Source organism: Strongylocentrotus purpuratus, unplaced genomic scaffold, assembly GCF_000002235.5.
Source record: "Strongylocentrotus purpuratus isolate Spur 01 unplaced genomic scaffold, Spur_5.0 spur5_scaffold_4, whole genome shotgun sequence".
Classification (NCBI taxonomy): Eukaryota; Metazoa; Echinodermata; class Echinoidea; order Camarodonta; family Strongylocentrotidae; genus Strongylocentrotus; species Strongylocentrotus purpuratus.
This window is the reverse complement of record NW_022145610.1, coordinates 18,000,592-18,025,543: the sequence shown is the minus strand read 5'-3', so window position 1 is coordinate 18,025,543 and position 24,952 is coordinate 18,000,592. Positions and strand designations below refer to the sequence as shown.

General features: G+C 36.7%; 2 protein-coding genes across 2 annotated transcripts in view; one reads left to right on the top strand and one right to left on the bottom strand.

The window, feature by feature from the left end:
* LOC579727 (probable ATP-dependent RNA helicase DDX31) overlaps positions 1-22,265 on the bottom strand; it is a 29,012-nt gene extending 6,747 nt beyond the window's left edge. The window contains exons 1-15 of the mRNA XM_030997200.1: positions 22,081-22,265; positions 21,224-21,528; positions 19,916-19,991; positions 19,291-19,405; positions 18,464-18,573; positions 17,648-17,689; positions 17,029-17,213; positions 16,113-16,222; positions 15,009-15,301; positions 13,970-14,140; positions 13,455-13,514; positions 13,007-13,057; positions 11,927-12,066; positions 9,689-9,873; positions 8,388-8,562 (exon numbers count right to left, since the gene is read on the bottom strand). Coding sequence (XP_030853060.1) covers positions 8,388-8,562; positions 9,689-9,873; positions 11,927-12,066; positions 13,007-13,057; positions 13,455-13,514; positions 13,970-14,140; positions 15,009-15,301; positions 16,113-16,222; positions 17,029-17,213; positions 17,648-17,689; positions 18,464-18,573; positions 19,291-19,405; positions 19,916-19,991; positions 21,224-21,528; positions 22,081-22,143 — 2,081 coding nt within the window. The 5' untranslated portion in view covers positions 22,144-22,265. The remainder of the gene's footprint in view (positions 1-8,387; positions 8,563-9,688; positions 9,874-11,926; positions 12,067-13,006; positions 13,058-13,454; positions 13,515-13,969; positions 14,141-15,008; positions 15,302-16,112; positions 16,223-17,028; positions 17,214-17,647; positions 17,690-18,463; positions 18,574-19,290; positions 19,406-19,915; positions 19,992-21,223; positions 21,529-22,080) is intronic.
* A 100-nt stretch (positions 22,266-22,365) lies between these two features.
* On the top strand, positions 22,366-24,464 carry LOC105441454 (DNL-type zinc finger protein-like). The gene is made up of 4 exons (XM_011672564.1): positions 22,366-22,414; positions 22,683-23,031; positions 23,520-23,691; positions 24,347-24,464. Exons 2-4 carry the CDS (start codon positions 22,731-22,733, stop codon positions 24,462-24,464), a joined length of 591 nt encoding a protein of 196 aa, XP_011670866.1. The 5' UTR covers positions 22,366-22,414; positions 22,683-22,730.
* The last annotated feature ends 488 nt before the right edge of the window (positions 24,465-24,952 follow it).

Sequence of the window (24,952 nt, the reverse complement as noted above, 5' to 3'; positions counted from 1 at the left end):
AAAGCAAAAATGACAACAACAAAAAAGAGAAGAAACTTGTATACTTTCAGAATACATCCATTTTACTAATCCCTTCTCAATTAAGCATCCACAATGCCCTGTTTAACATAAAGAAAGATTAAATATCATTTTATTTAAATCAAAACTGAGAGAAGAAGATGTTCTAGTAGAAATCTCAATCCATTGTCTCTTTGGTTGGATTGGTATAGGATAACCTATCAGTATCAAATGACAACTGCAATAAACCACTGTAACTGTCCAATGTGAATACAAATCACTCTTAAGAAAATGATGACTGGAATGATGATAGAAAAAAGAATTGTCATTTGATTATTTTAAACTCTTGTGTTGGTAACATCCTTTTTTAAGTTTGGTTGTATTATAAAATGCACTTTGTGTATTGCCTCATTTTGTTTTTCACTTTGTTTTTTGTTCAGCTTGTTTTTGTTGTTGTACCAGAGCCCTTTCCTAGGGCTATCTCGTTCCCTCTGCTCCATGTATTTCTAACATGTTACCTTTTTGATTTTCTTTACTTTCTGCAATTTTGTGAACATCATAACTAAATGGTAGTGCATAATAATGCTGTACTTGCTTTGAATAGCCAATTGTTCAATTTTCTTTAATTAAAAAGATAATTCTTAAAGATTATGAATGTCTAATCCTCCCTTTTCTTGTTTGAAATAAAATTTTGGTGAGCAGATAAAATATGACTACTTCAAATTCTGCCGCTGCTACTTCTACTACTACTACTACTATGACTATGAGTGTACTAATCCCATTGTGTGATAAATTGAAAATTGAGTCTGAGTTTTCAGAATGTAATTGATTATCTTTTTGCAATAAAATAGTAATCATTTTTGTCATTGTTCTTTAACAAAATTTGTTTACCGGTAGTGAAATGTAAAAGGGCTCCATGGAAGGTCAAAAAATGCAATACTAATGACAATCCGATGCCTTTGAAATGAAAAACATCACTTATCACTTGAAATTCAGTAATGCATCAAAATGCTGTATCACTTTGTCAGCTTTCATTTCACGCTTTTGTAGGGTGAAAATAAAATATTGAAAAGAAGGCATTTAACAAATTGAATTACGACATTCTAAACCAGTGCCCTTTATGCAAGGTATTCCATATGTGATCGTGTGCGACAGCAAAAAACTGCTTCATGCCTTGTGATGAAGTTTATTTACATGGATATATTCATTGCTGCTTTCAACATGCTTAACGAATGAACGCACATGGAAAATTGCCTTTTGGATTAAACTTTTATTTACAATTCAATATTCTGATGGTTTCATTCAAGAAAGAGCTATTATTATGTACCGGTTAATCGCTCGCTCACGGGAAATAATTCTCATGCAGATGACAAATAAAAACAGTTTTTAAAGGTACACAACAGTTTCAGGTGCGATCAAAATTGCATTTGAGTTAGGGCTTACAGAACTATGGGCTGATAAGTGATAACCTCATATTCATTAGTAGTTAACACGTATTTCTTCAGTACAACATTTAGCTGAATTTTAGATTCAATTAGATTAGATAATCTGTATCCTGACAAACTTTATTGAAAGAAAAACACAAAGAGAGGTTAAAGTCTTTTAATAATTGAATTCCTAAATATATATAAAAACAATGTTAACTTGCAAAATGTTAATGTAAGTAAAACCTATTTACTCTCATTTTGTTCTGGAATGAAATTTTCACATGGAAAGACATTTCCATAGCCTTTTAAAAAAATAATCTTACATTAAAAAGCATTTGAAACTGCTCTAATTTTATTCCCCTTCGAAATACTTGCTTTTAGACAACCATCAACTCTCTAAGGTATAGTAACATTGTAAAATAATTTACTAATTTTATTGTGATTCAACAATGTGGCATCAACCCCAATAAATTTGATATCTATAACAGAAACTAACAAACGGAACAAACAAAATGAAGAACACCAAGAAAACAAGAAGAAAACAAGAAGGCAAATCAAAAAACTACCGCCACAACAACAAAATATAAACACTAAACAGAGAAGAACCACAATTAGTATAATTTCCCTGTGAAAAGAATAAAGATGCATTATGTTGACATTAGTTTGTATCAAATCTGATCAATTAATAAAATTGCATTTTGAAGTAGCGATAAACCGGAAACAAAAATATAAGCTATCATAAAACATTCAAATTCCCTTCCAATATAAAATTGAAAGTCATTTCCTTCATCAGCATACAATTTCATCCATTTGTAAAAGAATTCCCAAACAACATGCATTATTCTCCCCCCGATCAATACAAAAACCTGCGAGAATTTCTCCGTCATCACACCAAATTAACAAAGTAAAGTGGTAGTGTAATCACATTCAAAGCCATTACCGAGCTAACAAATTGACAACATCAAAAAAACATCGCGACAAAAATAAGCCTCCCAAGCAACTCACAAAGCCACTAACACAATTAGGAATGGCTTGTAATTGTACACTTCTTCCAAATGTTGTCCCAACTTAATATCAGCCATCACAAACAAATCTGAGAGCAAATGCTGACAAAAAATAAAAAATTGGTAGTCAATTCTTTTGACAGTTGTATTCATTCCAATTATAATCCCCTTTAGAGATCTCTCTCTGTCTGTCTCTCTCTCACTCTGTTCAATCATCATCTCTGCTATTTTCCTTTGTGACATCACTGTCGGTTGCCTTGAGTCCTACCTGCGTTTGAAAGGCATTATCCTGCTCATTATGATCATCCTGGTGAACGCAAAGGAGAAGAGTAGCGGAAGAGATAGAGAACAAAAAGTTGTAGGGGGAAGGGGTGCAGGAATGGACTAAATCCGATACCCCAGTCACAAGCGCAAGACGGGGTCCTGATTGGTAATCTGGGCTTGACGCTAACAGGTGCCCAGGAAACCTGAAAGCCCAAAATCAAAGTCCAGACCCCTACCCCCCCTTTAAAAAACAAAAAGTTTTCATAAAGGGCTCATGCATATAGATTGTAAAAAAGTTTGATCTCGACCCCCTTCCATAAAAAGTAAGTGTGGAGTCTTGCGACAATAAACTGAACTAAAAATGAAATTATTCTGAAAATACTGAAATGGCAAGGATATTGGTTGGTTTGGAATCCGTTTGGTGGAGGTGTGACCCATTTGGGGTATGACCTGGCAAAGCCAAGAAAGAGGGGGGGGGGGGGAGGGAGACAGACAGTCTCCTATCCCTCTCCCACAGGAACGACAGTAATCACAAATATTATCGTGGGTAAGTTGTTACTTCACACCGTGACAACGGAAGGAAGAAGCGTCCATTGTTCACTACGTGTTCCATCCCGCCCCAGGCTACCGGCACCAAGGCATCTTCCACTCCGGGTACTCCCAATCCAAAGGACACTTGAATCGTCCTCTTAAGAGTGCCTCCTCTCCTTTCTTGGGACATCCCATTCAATCTACTCCTCAAATCCTCATGTGACTCTAGGCTCAATGATTAAAAACACATCTCACTTTGCACAAATATATATTTATAAATTGTGTCTTCTTTTTGTTCTTCTTTTTTGAGCTAAGTGCCATACATCCCTGGTGTTTATTATTCCCCTGAAAGTCATCTTCATAACGATGGATGATGCCAATTAGCAGATGAGTAAACGAGTGCATAGAGATGTCCTTTCCTGCCCTCAGTCTCCTTGTTCTCTTGCCCTTTTTCATATTGTGATATTTCTCCTTTTTTCTATTTCTCTTCTCTCTGTCTCTTCCCCAACACCTTTCTGTCTCTCTCTCTCTCTCTCTCTCCCTCCGTCTCTCAATCTCTGTCTCTCTGTGTGTCTCTCTCTGTCTCTCTCTCTCTTTCTCTTAATTTCTATTTCTGTCTTTCGTTTCAATTCATTTTGTTGCATTTTTCAGTTCTGAATACGTAATAAAAATCAGTACAAATTCAAAGATATGTGAAGAAATATGAACTTATTTTTAAAAAAACAGAGCTGGCCAGGGCTTCAAGATAAACAAAGCTTGATGCCTTGTGGACCCTGACAATCAAATACAAGCATCTTGGTGCAACTCTCTCTTACCCAACACCTCGCTCTCTCTCTCCCTCTCCCTCCTTCTCTCTCTCTGTCTGTCTGTTTCTCTCTCTCACCTCACCTCCTCTCTCTCTGTCTCTCTCTCTCTCTCTCTCTCTCTCTGTCTCCTCCTCTTTCTCTCTCTCTCTCTCCTTCTCTCTGCCTACTTTTTGTCATTTGTATAATGTAGGAGATGCTTCAACAGATTGTGTATCACATGGTTTGTGGTTCGAGTCACACCCTGGAACTCAAGTCCTTTGGCAAGACATTAATCTACATTTGCCACCCTCCATCCAGGTGAAGTAAATGGGTACAGGAAGGAAGAAATTCCTTGAATGCTTTAGCGCCTTATAATGGCGGATCCGTTATAGGAGGGGTGATAATATTATACTTTGTATTTGGTGCAGTAGAGTACCGGTATATTCATATAGTAGCTGCGCTATATAAATGTCTGTTTAAATTTTGTATTATAATTATTATAATACATTGCAAGTTTAAAACAATCATTGATATCTAGCCTTATAAAACTAACACATAACTAACACTCGGCAGAAATACTGCTAGGACATGCTGCCTATACTAACCTGATCTCAACTGCACTTTCTCAAACACCAAGCAAAATCAATCCATCAAACTACCGTCTATTATTAAAAAGAAGAAAAAAACCCAAACTTGTCCATGAATATATTAATTCCTTAATCATACTAATCCCCCACTTTTCCTTTTCTCCTTCCCCTCTATAAACAAACCATTTATATCACAGCCTATTACAGTTATTGGTGCTGACAATTTAGGGACGTCAGTAGTGGTTTCCGCACGAGCGCCGGTCCCGTACCTTTGGCTGCCTCACATACGGTGGGCGCGCTACGCACGAGAGATCTCTATTCAACGTTAAACAATGCCCTCTGAGCAAGCACAATGGACCACCAATCTGTAAATGTTTTTCCCATTCTCTCCCTTTCACCATCCTAGAATAACACAGACTCCTCCATGGGCACACTTACATCACAAGAATAACTATCACCGTCGATAATAGGAGCCGTAAAGCAGCAACCATTAGCATATTACTTGTTAAAACCAATCTCAACATGTCCTCTAAAGCGATGCCCACACATCGTTTTCAAATCAAATAAATTGCTTCTGATGTCGATTGACCCTGAATGCTTGCCTATGCATCTTTTAAGACTCAGCCAATCGCATCACGTCACCCTCATAGTGCAGATTTCCCATCAAGAAGCACCGTTCAATTTTAATAGGTGGTAATCTATCACTCACCAACACACTTTCAAGAATCCCAGGCAAGGCCGATACCTCAACGCTCAATCAATCGTGTCAAATAATTTCAATTAATCTCACTCCGATTTTCATTAATCTGCCCTCCCTTTTGACTCTATATTTGAGGAGTTAATTGTCTGTAATCTGCGAAGCTCAATTGATACCAGCTCCAGAGAGTATCGCAAACAATAAATGTCTAGAAATTGTTCAAAATTATTGATGATACCGTATTAGTTGATGAGGCTGTTTTGGAGGCTCATATAAAGGACCAAGGATGAAGGGAACAATGGACTATGTATTTTATCAGCTAGAGTGTTTGGGGGTTCTAGTATCTTTTTTTATTGGAGGAATAATTAATAGCAATAATGGCAAAAAGCATTCCATGGTCGAATGGGTTTTACTTTTTAGTCAAGATGAAATAGTCATGGAAGGTTGAACCATCTCTTAACTTACACCACAGAACCAGGCCAATTAGGAGAGTGTTACTAAAACGTCCTCCATCACGATCGATGCACGCAGGTAAAATATCTCTTTTGAATAGAATAATCAGTTACTGATTAAAGAACTATTTCCTCACTTAACCCCTAGAGGACTACTAAATGTACGAACTTGTGTCACAGATATAAAACATCATCACGCCAGTCTTTCATCATATTTTACTACTTTAATTGATCTTAACTGCATCACTCATACATTTTTTTTAATCATTTCTAAGAGAAAGACAAGATTGTATTTACAAAACATATTAGTATCTGTATCTATATAAGCAGTCTCAGGCAGGGAAAGTGTTAAAAATGTGATTGAAAATTATTCAAAAAGTCTTGCTCTTAGACTGAAATGTTGAAATGTGTGTACAATTTCTTCTGAAAAATATTGGAAATTTTCAACAAAATCAATGCCTTCCACTCTTACTCACTCTTCCCCCCCTCTCTCTCTCTCTCTCCCCCTTTCTCTGTCTCTCTTTCTTCCCTTTCCCTCTTTTCTCAACCTAGGTGTGGTTAGCACATACTTCATTTAAAAAAAAAAACAACAACGAAAAACTCTTGTTTCGTCAGTCCATAGCGAAGCAAGATGAAACTAACCCACTTAAAATGGATCAACGTGAAGATATCATCACTGCACAATTTTCAAATGAACTACTAGCATCATTATCATCAAAAAAATTGTGCACGATAATGTCTCAATTTCTCAGAATATAAAAAATAAATGCGCCTGAAAATGTCAAACTCTCTCCATCAACCCACTTTCTGCTCGCATAAATAAAAAGGCATGAATTCATCCATGATTAGAATCATATTTGTGGGTTCAACCCTGATATCATGGAAATACACCAGTGAAAATACAATTGGTAATTATTTCTTTGTCATCTCCCACAGTTTCACTTAACTAATTGATGCTCTAAATAATGAAACACCTTGTGTAAAAACACAAAAAGAATCAGTGTGTCTCTAACAAAAACCCCTAGCTCATTTAATCTAAACTCATATAAATAGAATATGCGTGTCCTTGCATTTTGTATAGAGCCAAAAGGATAGCAACTTCCGATGCTAAATTGATTAAAATTTCCCTCACACGGTTCAGAAAAAGTGGCCTCTTTTATGAAAAGCATACATTTTTAAGGACAAGCACTGAACATGTATAATATATATTTTGTTCACAACTTGCAAGAGGATAATGAAATTGTCCATTTTCCTTTCTTCTGGATCCTCTCCTTTTGACATTTTCACCCCTAATGCTTTATCATTGAAAAACCGTTGATTGAATTCTAATGAATCTCTGAATTTAGAAAAGTATTTCTGATTGAAATTTTCAATATTGAATGAACCCACCTGATTGTTTTCAAGTCACGTACATAAATATCAAGTTGAATTAAAACTAGATGTACCTTTGACTGCGTGCAGTCGGAAATGATGCCTCCGCCATAGAGCAATTTTACAAACCAAAACGGAAGCAATTTTTCAAATTCAAGTTTGATTGTAATCCATTAACAGGTTCTCAGAATATCATGATTACAAGCTGAGTTTGTTTACATAATGAGCCCTGTGATCTTTGACCTTTGACCTTGTGACCCCAAAATCTAATCAGATCATTGGCTTAGCAAGATACATACATGACCTAAGTTTGGCAGGAATCCATCAATCAGTTCTTCACATAACGCGATCACGAGAACGGGACGTACGGACGGACAACCCGAAAACATAGTGCCTCCGGCTACTTTGTAGCAGAGGCATAAAAACCTGACAAGATATCTACCAGTATCTCTTACCTGTTTTAGAAGACATCCATTAATACATCTAACAGGATACTTCAAAATAGATTAAAACCTAATGTCATTTTCCTTGAATTTCTAAAATGATTTCAATATTTGACGAGAGATAATTGGATTTTCATCTTCTTTTAATTTTTGATTTTTATAGCATTACATAGAATTCAAAAGTATTAATCTGTATAGATAGAAATTTGTGAAGATAACAAACAAATGTATCGTGTATGTTTAAATGATGTCTAAATTTTAATGTTATCCACCCTGCGAGGATCATTAATCTTGTTGAATCAGAGGTTTTCATAAAGGCATCGTTCAACAATGATAAATCTGAGCTGCATGACCCTACGTGTTATCACTGTCTGTGATATGATGTCACATTGAAGCCCTAAAAAAAATTGCGCTTCAAAATGATCATGAAGTGCCTCAAAGAATTAAAAATCTTTGAGTGACTGGTTTTTACCATACTCATTTCACCCAAAAGACTGTAGTGTTATAAAAACCTTTGGGAAAAAGGACAATTTTATTTTGATTTCTAATCATAAATATCTTGATAATCAGACAGGAGATCGCTTTTAAAAAAATGGGGTTCTTGACTGACCTAAAGGTTTATAATTATCATTGCAGCATGAGCTAAATCCAGGATTTTGTTTCACAATCCGAGCCAATGTTACGGAGTCACTTTGAAAGTGTTGTCCTGTATTTTCTTCATTCAAGTTGGCTGACATCCCTCCCATTGAAACGTTTGCAAATTTTTAATATGACAGCTTTGCGAAACAATGCCCAGAAACCATGTAAAAAACAATGTATAAAAACTCACTGTTTTCTCTTGGTGCCCCTTGCATTGGTGTTGCCTATCCTGTCATGGATGTTAGAGGGCGCTTCTCGCAGTCCAAAGCTCTTGGCAGCATGACCCAGGTGAAGCTTCTTGATGTGCAGGATGTGCTTGAGGGATGACGGGTAGGTGGCGTACGCACGGATGAAGGAGTGGAATGCTGTAAAGATAAATCAAGCAATATAACATACTTTGTCCTATTCTCAATCTTAAATGTACTCTTTAAACTTGTTTTATTACGTACATACTTATCAGAATTTTGTTACTTGTATAATTCATTTGTTCTATTATATATTATTATTCTGTATGGTTTATATATGTCATTTTAATTTGTTGATATTTGAGTAGAAAAATAAATCAAATCAAGTCAAACCTTACTCTCATGATAAATTCAGTGTTATTCTAGAAACATAACAAAAGATATCTCTCTCAAAACATTTAAGACCCACTATTTCTGTTTACTATTTCATTCTCTTTCTCTCTCTCTCTGTCCATCTGTCTCTTTCTTAAAAGTTGCATGGAATCTGAGTTTAACTGGATAATTAAAACATTTTCGGGAGTAAAAATGAATGTAAACTTTGAAATTAGCGAATGTGCCATCCATAACCGCCAACCATTCACAGCAAAAATTAGGGAATCTTTCAAGGTAAAAACAGGAATTCAGTCTCTCTATTTGTTATACTTTTCACTCAGAATATTTCAGAAAAAAGAGGAATCTAGGGTTTAAAACATCGGCTTGAAGGCCAAAAATTGGAAATGGTTGAAAACTATGGTGCCATCCAGTCCATGGTAAACAAATATACCCTGCACTGAGAGGCTCTAGTTAAAATTATGGATCGAGGTGCTATTTATGTCGCAGAGGAATCCATAATTTCACTAGTGGCTTGAAATAGTGCATGATATATTTGTTTTATATTTTTCAAACCAACCTTTATAATTTTTTTTTTATAATGTTTACTGTCACTGAAGTAGTAATAACAGCGCAGACGACAGTACCGTGACCGATAGCGCATTGATCTTGATCGATCGTATATATATGACGTCATCCATGGTATAGTGCAATGGTATAGTGCACTATACCACGGATGACGTCATGGTTACATCATAGCAATGTTATGTTTGGTCACGTGATGCTATGTTGACCAATCACTGAACAGGATTTCATTAATCAAAAATATAATAAAGATTAGAGAAAATGTGAGAGTCTCAATAGAAAGAGAGAGAAAGAAAGGGATAGAGTGAGAAGGAGAGACAGCAAGACAGAGAGAGATGAGAGAGACTCTTACCTTTCCTAGCTTGCTGTGTGTGCGCTGTGTTAGTGAGGACATGATTCTCGTATCTCAGCTGGAGGTTGGTAGCCGCTTCCTCTACGGATCGCTGCCTCTGACCCTTGAACTGTCCATGGATGAAGTCCTGAGCTTCGGAGGTCATCAGGCTGGACAGGATGTCGTCCAGTGGCTGCTCTTTGATTCTAAGATTAAAAAACCAAACCATACATGAATTAGTGATTTCTTTGAAACAACTTGATTGATTCAATAAAATGTCTTATTTACAGCGTATTTCCAAACTGACTTGGTTTGTGTGCTTCATTATGGCCAAAACCATCATTTTATTTCACTCCAGATAGTTATTTGTCAAGATTACCATTTTAAATGGAGAAATTACACAAACAAAATGAAAGGCTCAGGACAAACCCCTTCTTTTCTGTTATAAAAATTCCAAGGATAAACAGGTCATTGCCTCCATCTTATAAAATGCCCCATTCAAAAGAGATTCATGTTTTGATTTTGCAACATATTTTTTCCGTCAATACAAAATTAAAACATATTCATAACATGGGACAATATATATATATATATATATATATATATATATATATATATATATATATATTAAGAGATGTTTCAAGATTAAGCCTGAGTCATTATGGTTTTTGTGCTAAACGGTTAACCGTTAAAAGTATACGGGCGGTTTCGTTTAACCGTTTAATAATAATCTGAAAAAGTGAAAATACAGTATTTTTAATAGTGCTGTAGCTCGGAACCCTGCTGGTCTTCAGACTGTCGAGCTGAGCATTCCCAGCCCCGGACTATGGCACAAATTGGGTCATCCTGATAAACAGAGACCAGTAATAAACAACATAAAACATGTCTTATTATTCCTCATCTGAATTTGATATCATGATTAACCTTGCAAAGTTACTCTGTGAAGATAGCTGATCTGTGACGTGTTTATATATGCCTTTGCAATGCAATGTTTGCACATGGTCAGGGAGAGAGCTCCCTGCATGTATCATTGCCATATGAAATTATGTGGAAGTGTGTATCACACACACCCAAGACACACCCTGCAATGAGCTGATCCAAGTTAGTGACCAATCAGGAAGGTTCTCTAGCTATGTGGGTGGAGTTTGATACCAGCATAAATTACAGGTTGGTGACCGCGCGTGCTTTCACCGTACCCAGTTCAGTGGGAGGTCAAGAAGCCACGCCCACATGTGTGCATGTGACAAGCATGAGCTCTCCATCTGTGTGTATGTACAGTGTATTTGGGCGCCGGAGGTTTGTGTGTACATGTGTGTGTGACTGAGAGAGCATATGGGCTAGCATGTCCCTGCATGTCCCTGCATGGACGAGGCAGGGACATGAGTGAAGATCGAAGCAAGAAAGGGTGGCTGTGTTAATCGGCTGAATTGAAGAATGATCAAAAACTTAAATTACTCACAAATAATATCCAAGACTTTGTTGATTGATATTTCTAAAACTTCAATTATTATTGTTATCAATATTTTTGTATTTTATTTATATATGAACATTATTTTAGGGGGCGAGTCGGCAAGGGATGGATATTAATATTGAGAGAGAGAGAGAGAGAGACTCGGGGGAGAAGGGATGTGAGAGGAACTGACCATCGAATGTGTAAACATTTAGAAAGTTGTGAGCTGAGAGTGCACTCAGTGCAGTATTAAGAAAAGGTACATGAGCGATGAACACATTGCAGAGAGAAGGGAATAAAGAGGGTGAGAAAAGAGAGAAGGGGGCTGGTTGTTTTATTGTTTACAAATTCATTCATGGGGATTACTGCTGCCAGAAAGCTAGCGCGCAGCGGACAGGGTGTAATATTACACTGCGGTTTCTTTGATTATCTTTATCATCGGCTATTAGCACACTCCAAAATGTATGCAAATAACGGTTAACCGGAGCGAGAAATGCTAAACGGTTTTGATGAATGCGGTCGGATAACCGTCGGTTAAACGGTTTGACTCAGGCCTATTCAAGATGATGGGGTACAACATTAAGCCTGGGTTAAGGTACTGATACTTAATCTTCCAGTAATTTTGATTGCAAAGAATGCAGTAGGTCTCCGGTAGTTCATGTAATGTATATGTCAGTTCTAGACTCTTACATTAACACTCTTAATTGATTAATCAATCGTCATCTATATCAGTTTCAAATTCAAATTGCAGATGGCTAACAATTCAAAATGAAATACATACGCCCTAGGAGAGTTTCTAAACAGCTCACCTGATTTGCTGTTCCTCCAGTATCCTGATATATTCTACTTCTGATGGGGCTAGAAAGAGCAAGGCCTGTCCCTCTTTACCGATCCGAGCTGTCCTGCCGACACGATGAACGTAGTCAGCTGCTGAACCTGGTATGTTGTACTAAAATTGTAAGACAAAATTCATCAATATCATCATCTGTTGTCCTTCCTTTTATATTTCTATATTTTGTGACTTTATTTGCTTAAACAGTCAAACCTGCTTTTAAGTGACCACCTGTCGTCAAAGACCACATTTTTTGTTTCCCTTGAAAATGGTTTCTCATTGTAACATGTGCTAAAGGAACCTGAACTTAAAGACCACCTGCCTATAAAGACCACTTTTCTTGTCTCCCTTGGGTGGTCTTTATAGACAGGTTTCAGGGTACATGTATATAAATCTCCATTATTTATCTCTCTCTCCTTCCCCTCCCCTCTCTAACTCCCTTTCTCTCCACCAATATATCAGATGCTCCCATCAGCCTCTACAATCCCTTTCTTTTTGAACACCAGGGGTGATAGTGAGCACTAAAAAAAAAATAGGTTTTTTGTTTTCCCCTCAACCACGCCCCCCTTGAGTAAAAAAAGAGAAGAGGATTCGCGGGGGAAAAATGGCATCTAACAACAATCCCCCCTTTTGAGTAAAACAAATTTGGAAAAAAATAGGGCAATATACGGAAGATTAGAGAAAATAACGGGGAAATCGGTAAAATCAGGATAAAAGAGGGAAGAAGAAAAAAAAATCTGTTTAAAAAAAAAAAAAAAAAAAAAAAAAAAAAATGATTTTTTTTTTTTTTTTTTTTTTTTTTTTTAATCGGGAAGAAAAAAAAAATCGGGAAAAAATCGGGAAAAAAAAAAAAATATCGGGAAACCGATTTAAATCGGGTTTTTATCAGGCTTGGAACACGTAACATCAATGCTTCAATACATGAATGTCAATTTTCCCATGTACCTATAGATTGAAAATCTCTTATCTACATTTATAATGTACATATCAATTGTGAGTTACATGTTGTAAATGTAACTCTTTCATTGTAAACCGTAACTCTGTCTCTCTTTCTTACCTGTACAATCCATTTGACTTTTGGCAGATCTAACCCCCTTGCAGCCACATCCTTTAAGAAACAGAAAGGTAAAAGCGGAATATTATTATTAATAAGGAGACGGAATATCCTTTGCAACAATTCTCAGTTCCATTTTTAACACAAACATTAATTTTCAGTTCATTCAAACTTCATCCAAGCCAATTTCATTATGGGTTCATAGAGTACTTGGCACAACTCATCAAAACACATTTCCAATATTAGACAATAGATTGAAATTGAAATTGATATCATACTGTGTGATAAAAAACATTTTGTTGTTTTATTGAATTGAGATTATCTTGACCATGGATCACTAAAAGTAGCTTCAGACAGTTCACTGTGCAAAACTATCCGATAAGGTAGCATGTATTAGTGTATGCTGATTAGTAAAATTAATATCATACCATTACATAATAGGAAGACTTACTGTACACAAGAGGACGCCTTTTCGTGCTTCACTGAATGCATGATACATCTTTATTCTTTCCTGTAAAAAAAACAAAAACAGCATGATTTAAGCCATAGAAGACAGTTCAATATTCAATTAAAATAAATTTACAGTAAACTGTCATCATGACTCAAAACATCTAGCAAAGTTATTCACAATAAATTCATGATTTTCTTTTGAAAATCTGTTATACCAGTTTAATAGCATGAATACATGCAGGAAATTATAAATGCTACACAGAAAATACATTTGTAGGCTACATACATTTATGTATATATATATATACAAACATTCATGCATGATCAGACACTGTACTCTATTATATCAATATGGAAGCATTACTACACTATTAAACTATTTATTTATTTATTTCTAATCTTTTGTCAGGGTAGCCCATTCACCAATAAGTAGTGGTCTTCCACTGGGCCCTGAATAATTATGAACATATAACTATAACATTTAGAATATCAAGACTGCAAAAATCAAATAATTACCGCTTGAGACATACTGCCATGCAGTCTGAATAGTGGCATCCCCTCTCTCTTTGATGCTGTCCCATCCTCTTTGAGAATGGAACATCCCTTGCAGGCCTGGAAGAGTGTGTAGTGAAAGTCAACTGATTCACAACTTGAGAGGAAGACCAGCATCTTACATCCTGAGGGACTCTAAAATAGCAATAAGATTTTTAAAAAATTACATAGTTTACAATTTACAACAGTCATAATCACTGTGACAATTTCGATCTGGAACAGGTCAACTTGTAAACTGCAGAAATAGTTAAAATAATTTCACATTTAGAAATTGGTATGCTAAAAAGCCAGACAAGTTTGTATTATAAATTTCTCTTTTGAATTACACAAAACATTACCTAAATTCACTCACACAAGCCCTTCATATATTCTTTCTCTTCTATTATGAATGTATGCATGTGTATCTTATCAATGCTGTTGGGTATTAATATTTGACATATTACAAATACCCAATCATCTCAACTTAAAACTCAAAAGTCTGAAATTACATCAACTGCAAGCCCCCCCCCCCCCAAAAAAAAAAATCAAATGTTACGATATTGATTGTTTAGGGGCACTAAAAACAACAAGTACCATAGCCCTAACAAAATAACAGGGTGAACTGTTAAGAGAAACATAAACCTCATAGAATTAGGTAAAACATAAGATGTATGTTTTAAGGGATCTTTTGAAATTGACAAGATAGGTTGATTCGCTGATGGAAAGGGGGATAGTGTTCCACGTTTTCAAAGCAGTCACTGTAAAACACTATAACCCATTCAAGGGCCCCGTCTTATAAACAGTTGCAATTGATCCAAATCAATCGCAAGTCCTCTAATCAATCGCAAGTTTGCAGGCCCCTATCCCTCATGTACATAGTTGCGATTAATATTGATCGCAAATAAGTTGCGATTAATATCAACTCTTTGTGAGACAGTGCCCAGGCCTCATCTCCTTAAAGTGATTTGATATATGCAGCTTAATGATGCATTGTTTAAATGATTCAAGTTACTATCCCACATACCTTAAACCCGCCTGCTACAAGGGCTGTGAGAGCCACCAGTCGAAGCTTGCTGGGTACAATCGCAAACTGCTGCTTCAAGCGTTCTGGAACGGAGAACATCTCCGCATCCTCACCAGTCTCTCCTTCACCAGTCTCTTCGGTCTGTGACCCGGTCTTTGCAGGTCTCAGCTTTTCTTCCGTTGATGACGATGAAGCCGACCATGGCGCTGGAGGCAACGCTTTGTCTAATTGGTGTTTTGCAACATCGATGAAAACGGGGTCCTTCAACGTGATGTTTGCAAGTCGTTTCACACCTAGGGAAGAGAAGAATTGCAAACTTTCATAGAACATACAACACATGTTAGCATATCTTTGACCAATTTTTTTCACTTTTCAACACTGGCATTAACTTCTTGGTTGCTTTCTTTGCCTCTCTGCACAGTTGCTCATTTACCACACATGAACATTTACACAAAACAATAGGCACCAATTGACAGAAAGATTAATTTTCCTATCTTGACTAGCTCCATGGCAATCCCTTTAACACCCGGAGGGTGTTTCACAAAGATTCTGAGTCCAACCAAACTCTAAGTTGGACTTAAATATTATGGAGAGCCATCTGTAGCCGTATAATGAATTACATTCAAAAGCAAAATTCAAGTATTTTAGACTTTTCATAAATTCCACATCAAGAAATGAAATCTCCCAAAATAATAGAAAATATGAATGATTTGAATCAACTTTTTATGCCTTTTAAAATAATTTTTAAAGGATCTTTGTGAAACACCCCCTGTATAGATTAGTCTTTCACTTGACGCAGTCAAATAATCTCGGAGCCTTTGGTATATCTATCCCATAATGCATACAATGTGGTATGGGGAGATTATTTGAGTAGCATAGGAAGAATTAAAGGGCATATGAATTACAAGAATTAATTTCTAGTATGTTTAAAAACTGATCAGGTTGGGAAATGCAATCTCTCAACATTTACAGGAACTTCAGGTGGAAAGGAGGCACATGGAATAGTAAAAACAAGGCATATTGCTTTCCTCTGTAAAAGAAGTAACACTAGTTATTCTTCTCTTTCTCAGGGATGATATATAATTAGATTCTCATGAAGCATACCTTCTGATAGTGTAGCTGAGACCAAGACGGTTTGTTTCTGGTTCTGGCACTGCTCATTGATAGCATTCAAGATAGTGGTTACATCTTTCTCAAAACCCAAGTCTAATAACCTGTAAGAAAAGAAAGAATACCAGTCATAAAAAAAAAAATGTATATACCCTCTCTTTCTAATATGCTTGTATTAAGGAGATAATGAGTACCAATGATGATTGGAAATCATACCAGCAAATCTTACCAGTGTTTGAGTGAACCTCATATGTGCAATTTTGTAATGAAGAAAATGAGACTCACATAATAATAATTATCATCACCAACATCATTATCATCTTCCTCATAATCTATGATCCTTCATCATCTATTACTTTTCTTCGTCATCACCATCATCACCACCGCCAACCATCACTCCACCACCACCATCATAAAAATATTTCTCTCTCCCCCTCTTCATTGTCACCATCATCACCATCATCACCACCACCACCACCACCACCACCACCACCACCACCACCACCACCACCACCACCATCATCATCATCATCATCATCATCATCATCATCATCATCATCACCACCACCAACCATCATCATCATAAAAATATCTCTCTCTCCCCCTCTTCATTGTCACCACCACCACCATCATCATCATCATCATCATCATCATCATCATCATCATCATCATCACCAACCATCATCATCATAAAAATATCTCTCTCTCCCCCTCTTCATTGTCACCATCATCACCATCATTATCATTATCACTATCACTATTATCTCATCATCATCATCATCATCATCGCCACCACCAACCATCACTCCACCATCACCACTACCACCAACTATCACTCCATCACCACCATCATCACCATCATCACCATCAATATCCTTCTCTCTCATCCTCTTCATTGTAATCATCTTACCTATCAGCCTCATCCAAGATGACCCATCTTACCCTTGAGAAGGTAAGAGCTTCGGTTGTGTTGATGTGATCTACCAATCTACCAGGAGTGGATACCAGGATGTTGATTCCTTTTCGTATCCTTCCTTTCTCTGATTTTTTCTTCTCTCCTCCCATCAGCACACCAGGAACTATCCAATGAAATGGCTGGTGGAAGAAAAAAAAAGGCAGAGATTTGCTGATTTTACTTTTTAGTACACTCATCCTTTCCTCCACAATAAAATAAAACAACATAAAGAGAATCAGTAACACCCCTCCTCCCCCTTATCATAGCTATAACAGCAAAAAAGTGTGATCTTGTGAAATGATAATCTCTTGAATGTTATCTTTAGGGCTGCTTTGAGATTCTGTAGATACATAGTTCACACTAATGAGAACAGTATATGCAAGTGAATGTTTGCTCTTGTGAGTATGGTTATAGTGTAGCAACCTGTAGTGTCATAGCTCAACACACTTCATATTCAAATCATTCAAATGCTTTTAGTTTACTTTATTGCATCAAATGCAAATGCACCTGCTACAATCAATTCACCAAATGTTGAAACCATGCCTTCTACAATTTATATGGAGGAAAAACTTACCTTGACAAGTTTTACAAGTGTTTCAAAGCTCTGGCATGCCAGCTGCAAGGATATACAAAGAAAAGGAGACATTATATTGATTGTATAGTTTTAGGCACCTGAAAAATATGATACACAAGTTACAAAACCAATACCGGTAACCCCCATAAATTTTACCAATGTAGCATCTGTTGCTTCTTCCTATACAAAAATAAGACTATTCTGTAGGTAAACATACTTGTATCCTTCATTTCTAAAAGCCACCCACAAGAATATCTCTCGCTTAGTTTATTAGCTTATTTCTCGAGTAGGAACAAAAAAAAAAAAATGAAGAGTTCATGCCCGTTTAATGTCTCTTTCACTCTCTTTTCACTCACTCACTCTCTTTGACATTTTCCATCTTTGTTGTTGTTGCTGTTGATGTTTGTTTGTTTGTCTTTGCTCTAATCTCACTTTCCGTTCTCCCTCTCTCTAAAGGCCTGTCCTCATCAGCTTAAGTTTGCTAAAGAACCTGCTATTTTCAGACTCAGAAGATTATCTTGAAGCTCGAAATTGCGTCTTCACCAGACCGATAAGCTTATCACAAACTGGCTCGGACGGGCGCAAATTAGCCCGCTATTTCCCAAATAGCGGGATATTTTGGAAACAAAATTAAGATTTCTCTGTATATTTTCTCGACCAAATATTTCACTTATTACAACTGCGGGCTGTTGAAGACGCAAATTTACTGGCTAATTTGCGATCGGGATGACTAAAATAGCGGGTTATTTGGCAAACTCGAGCTGATGAAGACAGGCCTTATCTGCCCAAACTTCTACTCAGAGCTTACTATCTTACCTCTCTAGTAGGGACCAGAATAAGAGCATACGGTCCATGTAATCTTTGAACCTTAGGCTGAAGACCCTGCAGCTGTTGGACGACTGGAACAGCATAAGCCAAAGTTTTTCCTGCAAAATAAAAAGTAACATCAAGTTAACTTCATGATTCTAGAAGATTGAATTCATTAATCTTTGATAGTGCTGTATAATATAAGAATAAATCTGTTTCATTGCACCATATATCCCAGGTTCCTTTTTATAACTTTCATCTTGTTTGGCATCTGAACCAGTAGATAAGATGCAGTTATAAGTATATCAAAGTTGGGGAGTGTTTTACAGAGATTAAGATCGACTTTAAGTTGGAATTAACTATGGCAGGCCATTCATGCTACTGTTTGCTCTCATCATTATGATCTTTAGATAATATTTTTTTCTTCAATAATGAATTATCAAAAAATGTAAATTCTGTAGATTTGTGACCACGATTTGTACGTCCCTTGAGAAACCAATGCTAGTAAAGGGTGAGAGCAAACAGTGGCATGAACGGCCCTGCCATAGTTAAGTCCAACTTGAAGTCGATCTTAGTCTTTGTGAAACACCCCCCTGAATCACCAATACATTATACAGACTCTCTCATGTAAAACGAGGTATACAACTTTGACAGACACATCCAATGCGATGATAGGGACACATTCACAACTAAAAGCACCTCTTAAACTCTACATATCTGTCAGAATTCCTGCATTGACCAAGGTACTCAGGACTTCAAACAGCATCGGAAAGGCCTATATTTTCTGAAAATGCTGCAATCTGTACAGAAGTACCAGAATAACTGTTTGTATTTACCTGTTCCTGTTTGTGATTTGATAAGAGTGTCTTGTCCATGCAGCAGAGTGGGGATGGCTCTCTGCTGTACAGTCGTCATCTGACTGAAACCGAGATTCTTCTCAATATTTGATATCTAGGAGAGACGACACAGTAGAATATGAGTCACTACAATTTCATAGAGCTCCCATTTTATCTACACACAAATCCGCATGAGAGAATTACTAGAATTATGGACGTTTAGGCCAATAAAATGAAACATGGTCTTGATTTTCACTGAATGTATGACTTATTGTTTTTTTCAGTGGTTGACAATTTTTTTTTTTTAAAGTCCTTAATTAACAATTTCAGATAATAGGAAACCGAGCAACACTTTGTTACCTTTAGGAATAAAGCTACTAGAGCAACCCACTGAAGAAAGGCCTGTAACTAAATAAAGACACTTAAAAAAACACTTGCACATTTTATATATGCTTTGGATTCACTAGCCATAGGTCTAGCCATGTTCTACTCTGACCAGTGGAGGCCCACCGAGCTAGCACAATCACTTGGAAATGTTGTGACATTTGAGTTTTCTAGAGAGAGAGAGAGAGAGAGCAAACAATAATTTTGAGATCTTTGAGAGAATCAATGGACATAAACTCACCATGAAGGAATGCAGCGGGAGTTCACTGAACTGTGTTGATGAAAAGATAGCCTCCTTATTCTCAGTGACTTTCTGACTGTAATAAGAAAAATAAATGGCTGATTACTTAAAATTTAAAGATTAATCAGTAAACAGTGTAAACATAAAGCAAACTACTGCTACTTCACTGTCAAGAATACTAATAAGTTTCATTTATAATACAAGTCAATATTAGTAATATAACAAATGACAAGCTACATGTACCTGTGTATTTAGGAAACACCTCTGTACTAGACGAAGAGTGCATTTTAATAATTAAAATAAAGGTTGAAAAGTATGAAAGTGTAGCTTCAGAACTTCTTTGGCTCACAATAATAATAATAATAATAATAATAATAATAATAATAATAATAATAATAATAATAGCCTAATAGTCCACTCCAAATTTTATTAAACCGAAATGGAAATTCTTTTTGCCCAATTGATCGTGAGCCCGGCAGCCACTGAGCAGCGCCAGATCGACGTTGCTCTATCCCTTATTGTTGAATGCCAAACAAGGTAGCAACAACTCCCATCTTTTAACGTCTTTTGGTATGACGCGGCCGTCGTTCGAACCCACGACCTCCCGGTTATGAGGCGGACGCTCTACTGACTGAGCCAACAAACCGGTACAAAGCAGTGTGAGATAATAAACTTGATGAAAGGGATCAAGCATACATCATGCATTCCTATATAATATAACGAGGGAAAAATTGTATCAGAGAAAAGGTATGATGCAGAAGTGGGGAGATGGAGAGAGAAGAGAATGATTTATTCTTACCAAGAAGAAGAAGAAGGAGAAGAAGAAGAAGGAGAGGAGGAGGAGGAGGAGGAGGAGGAGGAGGAGGAGGAGGAGGAGGAGGAGGAGGAGGAGGAGGAGGAGGAGAAGGAGAAGGAGAAGGAGAAGAAGTAGAAGGAGAAGGAGAAGGAGAAGGAGAAGGAGAAGGAGAACGAGAAGGAGAAGGAGAAGGAGAAGGAGAAGGAGAAGGAGAAGGAGAAGGAGAAGGAGAAGAAGAAGAGGAAGAAGAAGAGGCAGGGAAAAAATAAAATATTTATTTTTCGGGGGCTACTTTTCAAGCTTGCCTGCATAAAAATAACACTCTAAAATTGTTTTGCATTGAACTCTATGCAAATTTACGGGGCTCTTTTGGGCACTTCGGGGGCAAATTCGCTCTGAGCCCCCATGTATTTTTTTCACTGAGAAGAGGAAGAAGAAGAAAGAATGAGCGAGATGGCAGGATTGAATGAGGTATGTATGATTTGGAAACAAATTAGGAAAATGCAACTCACATTTTAACCTGAGGTATCTCTGGGTTGTGTCGAAAGAGAGAAGAAATTATGTTGTTGTTTGGTTGACCAGGCTGTTTGTTTTTGCTTTCTCCATCTTTCTGCTTCACTCCTTTCCCTCGCGATCCTGTCTGTTTGTCATCTAAAAAGTTGAAACTGAATCCCGAGCTCTCATTCTTTGCATCATCATGATTTGAATTATTGTTTCCTTTTTGGTGTGAGATGTTGTCCTCTCTTCCTTCTGTATTTCTCTGTGGTGTCTTCTTCTTTTTCTTCAAAGTTTCCTGAGGAATAGGATGCTTCTTGACCTACAGAGAAAGACATTACAGACAAGTTGTAAAGATAGTAAGTTACAAAAGAAGTAAATAGATCTGTACTGTAGTTCACTCCCTTTTGTCTCGTTATCATTTTCTCTCTCTCTCTCTCTCTTTCAATTTATTTGTCACCAGTTTCCACGCTCTTGCTTGCTATACGTATACTATAGGGTATAGATATAGGCGTTTGTATGTTCATACTTTTGAGACTAATCTTATCGATTCTAATTTTGACTTGGCAACCATGCGCAGTTGAGTTGACATTTGAAATAGTTTTTTGAATGAATATTTTTCCTTTTTCATCATCATCATCATGTCAGGTCTCATGAGTTTATAACCAGTCTATAATTTGTCTAGAGAAACAAATAAGTCTGTTATTACTCTCTTAAAAAACAAACATATCTTTGACTTTGACATCTATCTCATTTCCAAACTAGTATCACACTCAGCTCAACACAATAGAAATGGACACTACTAACATGACAAAATATTGTATGAATGGGACTGAAATGAAATATTGTTGATAGTTTTCAGCTAACGGCTTACCTTATTTACTGGTTCCACATTGGATACAAGGTTTAACACAATTCCACCTCCGGTGCTATCCATTCTCAACGAAGTTTCTTACATGGAATATTACAGAAATGCGTTTCCAATTTGTTTAAAAAAGTAAAATTGGGCAGTAGAACCGTAATCGTAACCGTGTGGATGATGACACGAGCAACGCATTGCGTAATCAATGTTGCACGTGTACTGTACGTTCGAAGTTTGAAGTAGATCTATACAGTATAGTACAATCAGTGTATACAATATGTGTAGGCCCAGTGTAGATACAAATCTGTCAGCTGTTACGTCTGTATCATCGGCTGAGGCAAGAGTTGTAAGTGTGGCTGTGAGTCTTGTTGTCCTGTTTTGTCTACCGGTATTTGTTCAAATTTGTTTATTTGCTGCATGTGGAGGGATCAACTAAGAGAAGAAGAAGATGTGTTTACAAAAAGTAGAATCTAGAGTCTAGACCTTTTGGCTATTGCATTTATAATAGTTCTAGTTGGTCTAGTCTAATTAACAAACGTGACAAAAAGTCTGATGCGTGACAACCAATTTGTTCTTTGGGATTTTGACAACATTCATCCAATTTTTCTTTTCAGCCAAGCTGCATATGCATTGTATCACCAACTGGATTCATTACTGGAATTATGTTGAGGTGTGCAGTTAAAGCTGGAGTTGAATGCTGTCCAACATGGATGAGTCGCATCTGCAGCAGGACGACCTCAAGGATGAAAGTCCATCACTTCATCAGACCTGCCTCATTAGACCAGAGAACTGTATCCTCATCTTCCTCGTCATCCCTTGTCTGGAGACGGATAAAGACAGATCAAAAGAATTCTATATGTCGTCCTACAGACAATGTTTTAACCTCTGGACTGAAAGCGTGTTTTTGTTCAGGACAATCAGATGACGGCTCAGCAGCTAAGCAGGCTCTTGGTAAAATTGAAGGTAATACTAATAAGTGTAAAGTTACGTATAGTACTAGATCAAGAGAATTGTGTAACATGAAGATTAATTATGTTTTAGATTTTATTTTGAATGATGTTTGCTTTTTCTGATGCATACTTGCCAGAGACTTGGCTATGTTTATACACCCAAGTTTTTGTAAACCCCTCCCAAATTTCTTGAAAAACCGCACATGCCTTTCTTATTGACCATTAATTAGATTGGGAAAAAAAGTTTTTATTTCCCAATTTTTTTAATTTTTAAAAGAAGGCAACAGGTTCAATTTCAAGACTTCATAATCTCAATTGCGGTACCATACTTGTGAATTGCATTTTACATTCTCTGGTTTCATTGTTGTTATAAAATGAAGGTCTTTAGCATATATGTAGATCTACAATTGATTCATTTTCAAAGCTTCACGGTTTTCTAATACAAGTGAAGTGCCTTTGACATTTTTATCCTTTACTGTGTTTTGATTTCCATTGTAACAGGTAAGCTTCATCTGGCCTTCACATGTAAAGTCTGTGGAATGCGTACAGCAAGGAGCATCTCTAAACATGCCTATGAAAAGGGCGTGGTCATTGTCAAGTGTAGTGGATGTGAAAACAATCATCTCATCGCTGATAATCTAGACTGGTTCAAAGGAGCTAAAGGAGCAGGGAGGTATTAAAGCATTTGTCTTTCAAAGAAAATTGCACTTTTGTGAAAGGAAATAAGTAATAGCTGAAGGAAAATGGAAAAAACATTATTCATATCCTTCCAAGCCTGTTATTGGGGCAGAGTGCCCCTGGTCCTGATTCGCTTGCTATGTGTTTTGTAAATGATTATTTCTTTTTAATTTACCAATAATTTACCAGAATTGGATGATGTGCTCTGAAGTCTCAAGCTCTGGGAAGAATTGTTAAAAAGAGAAAGGGAGAGAGAAGAGAGAGAGGAGAAGACAGAAGAGAGAAGAGAAGATAAGATACGAAAAGAGAAGATACGAGAAGAGAAGAGAAGAGAAGAGAAGAGAAGAGAAGAGAAGAGAAGAGAAGAGAAGAGAAGAGAAGAGGAAAAGAGAGAGAGAAAGAGGGGGTGGGTAGAAGATAAACTATAATTATTTTTTAAGGGTGTTATTGGTTCTACCATGAAGTAAAATTATTGCAATTATACATGTAATTGAGAATATATTTTTCATCTGTTTCAAACTTGATCATATGAATTATATATGTGCCTTGTTTTCTCCAAATCCAATTAAATGCTATCTGATGTACAATTGTACCTATGTGTGAAATGCCAATATTGAAAACACTTTTTACTGTTCATTTCTTCTTTACAGGAATATAGAAGAGATCATGGCGGCTAAAGGAGAGAATATAAGATCCCAGGTGACCAAGGATGATATGTTAGAGATTTCAAGCCTCGATACCGATACTCTGAGTGACGAGAAAACATGATGGGTTAAATCAAGTGGACCATTTGCACCATTCATCTGAAGCAAGAGGATAAAATTTATTCTGCCGAGAAGCTTGACTACCAAAATCTTCTCTCTGAACTCTGGACTTATTTCCAAAAGTAGGAGAGCATGTTTTTATCATAAGTAAATCAATGTACACAGACCATTGGATCCATGACTGGAGTTACTGGATCGACAAGACTTATCAAAGTTTAAGGCCTAAATGTTGACATGTTCAATGATGATCTCAGATTGCAACTGCATTGAAGACCAAGTTGAAATGTTGTCAAAGGCAAGAATCTAGAGCCGCGTCAGATCTCTGGCTGTTCATAGAGTTGTGCATATTCAGATGTAGTCTCATAATTCTCATTCCCTGACTCACTTCAGACTTTCTTTTGTGATCATTATATATTTTTGCTGTACATGTATTACTGAAGAATAACCAAGAAAAGAGGATACAGTGAAAGACAAAATGAATTGCCAATTTTA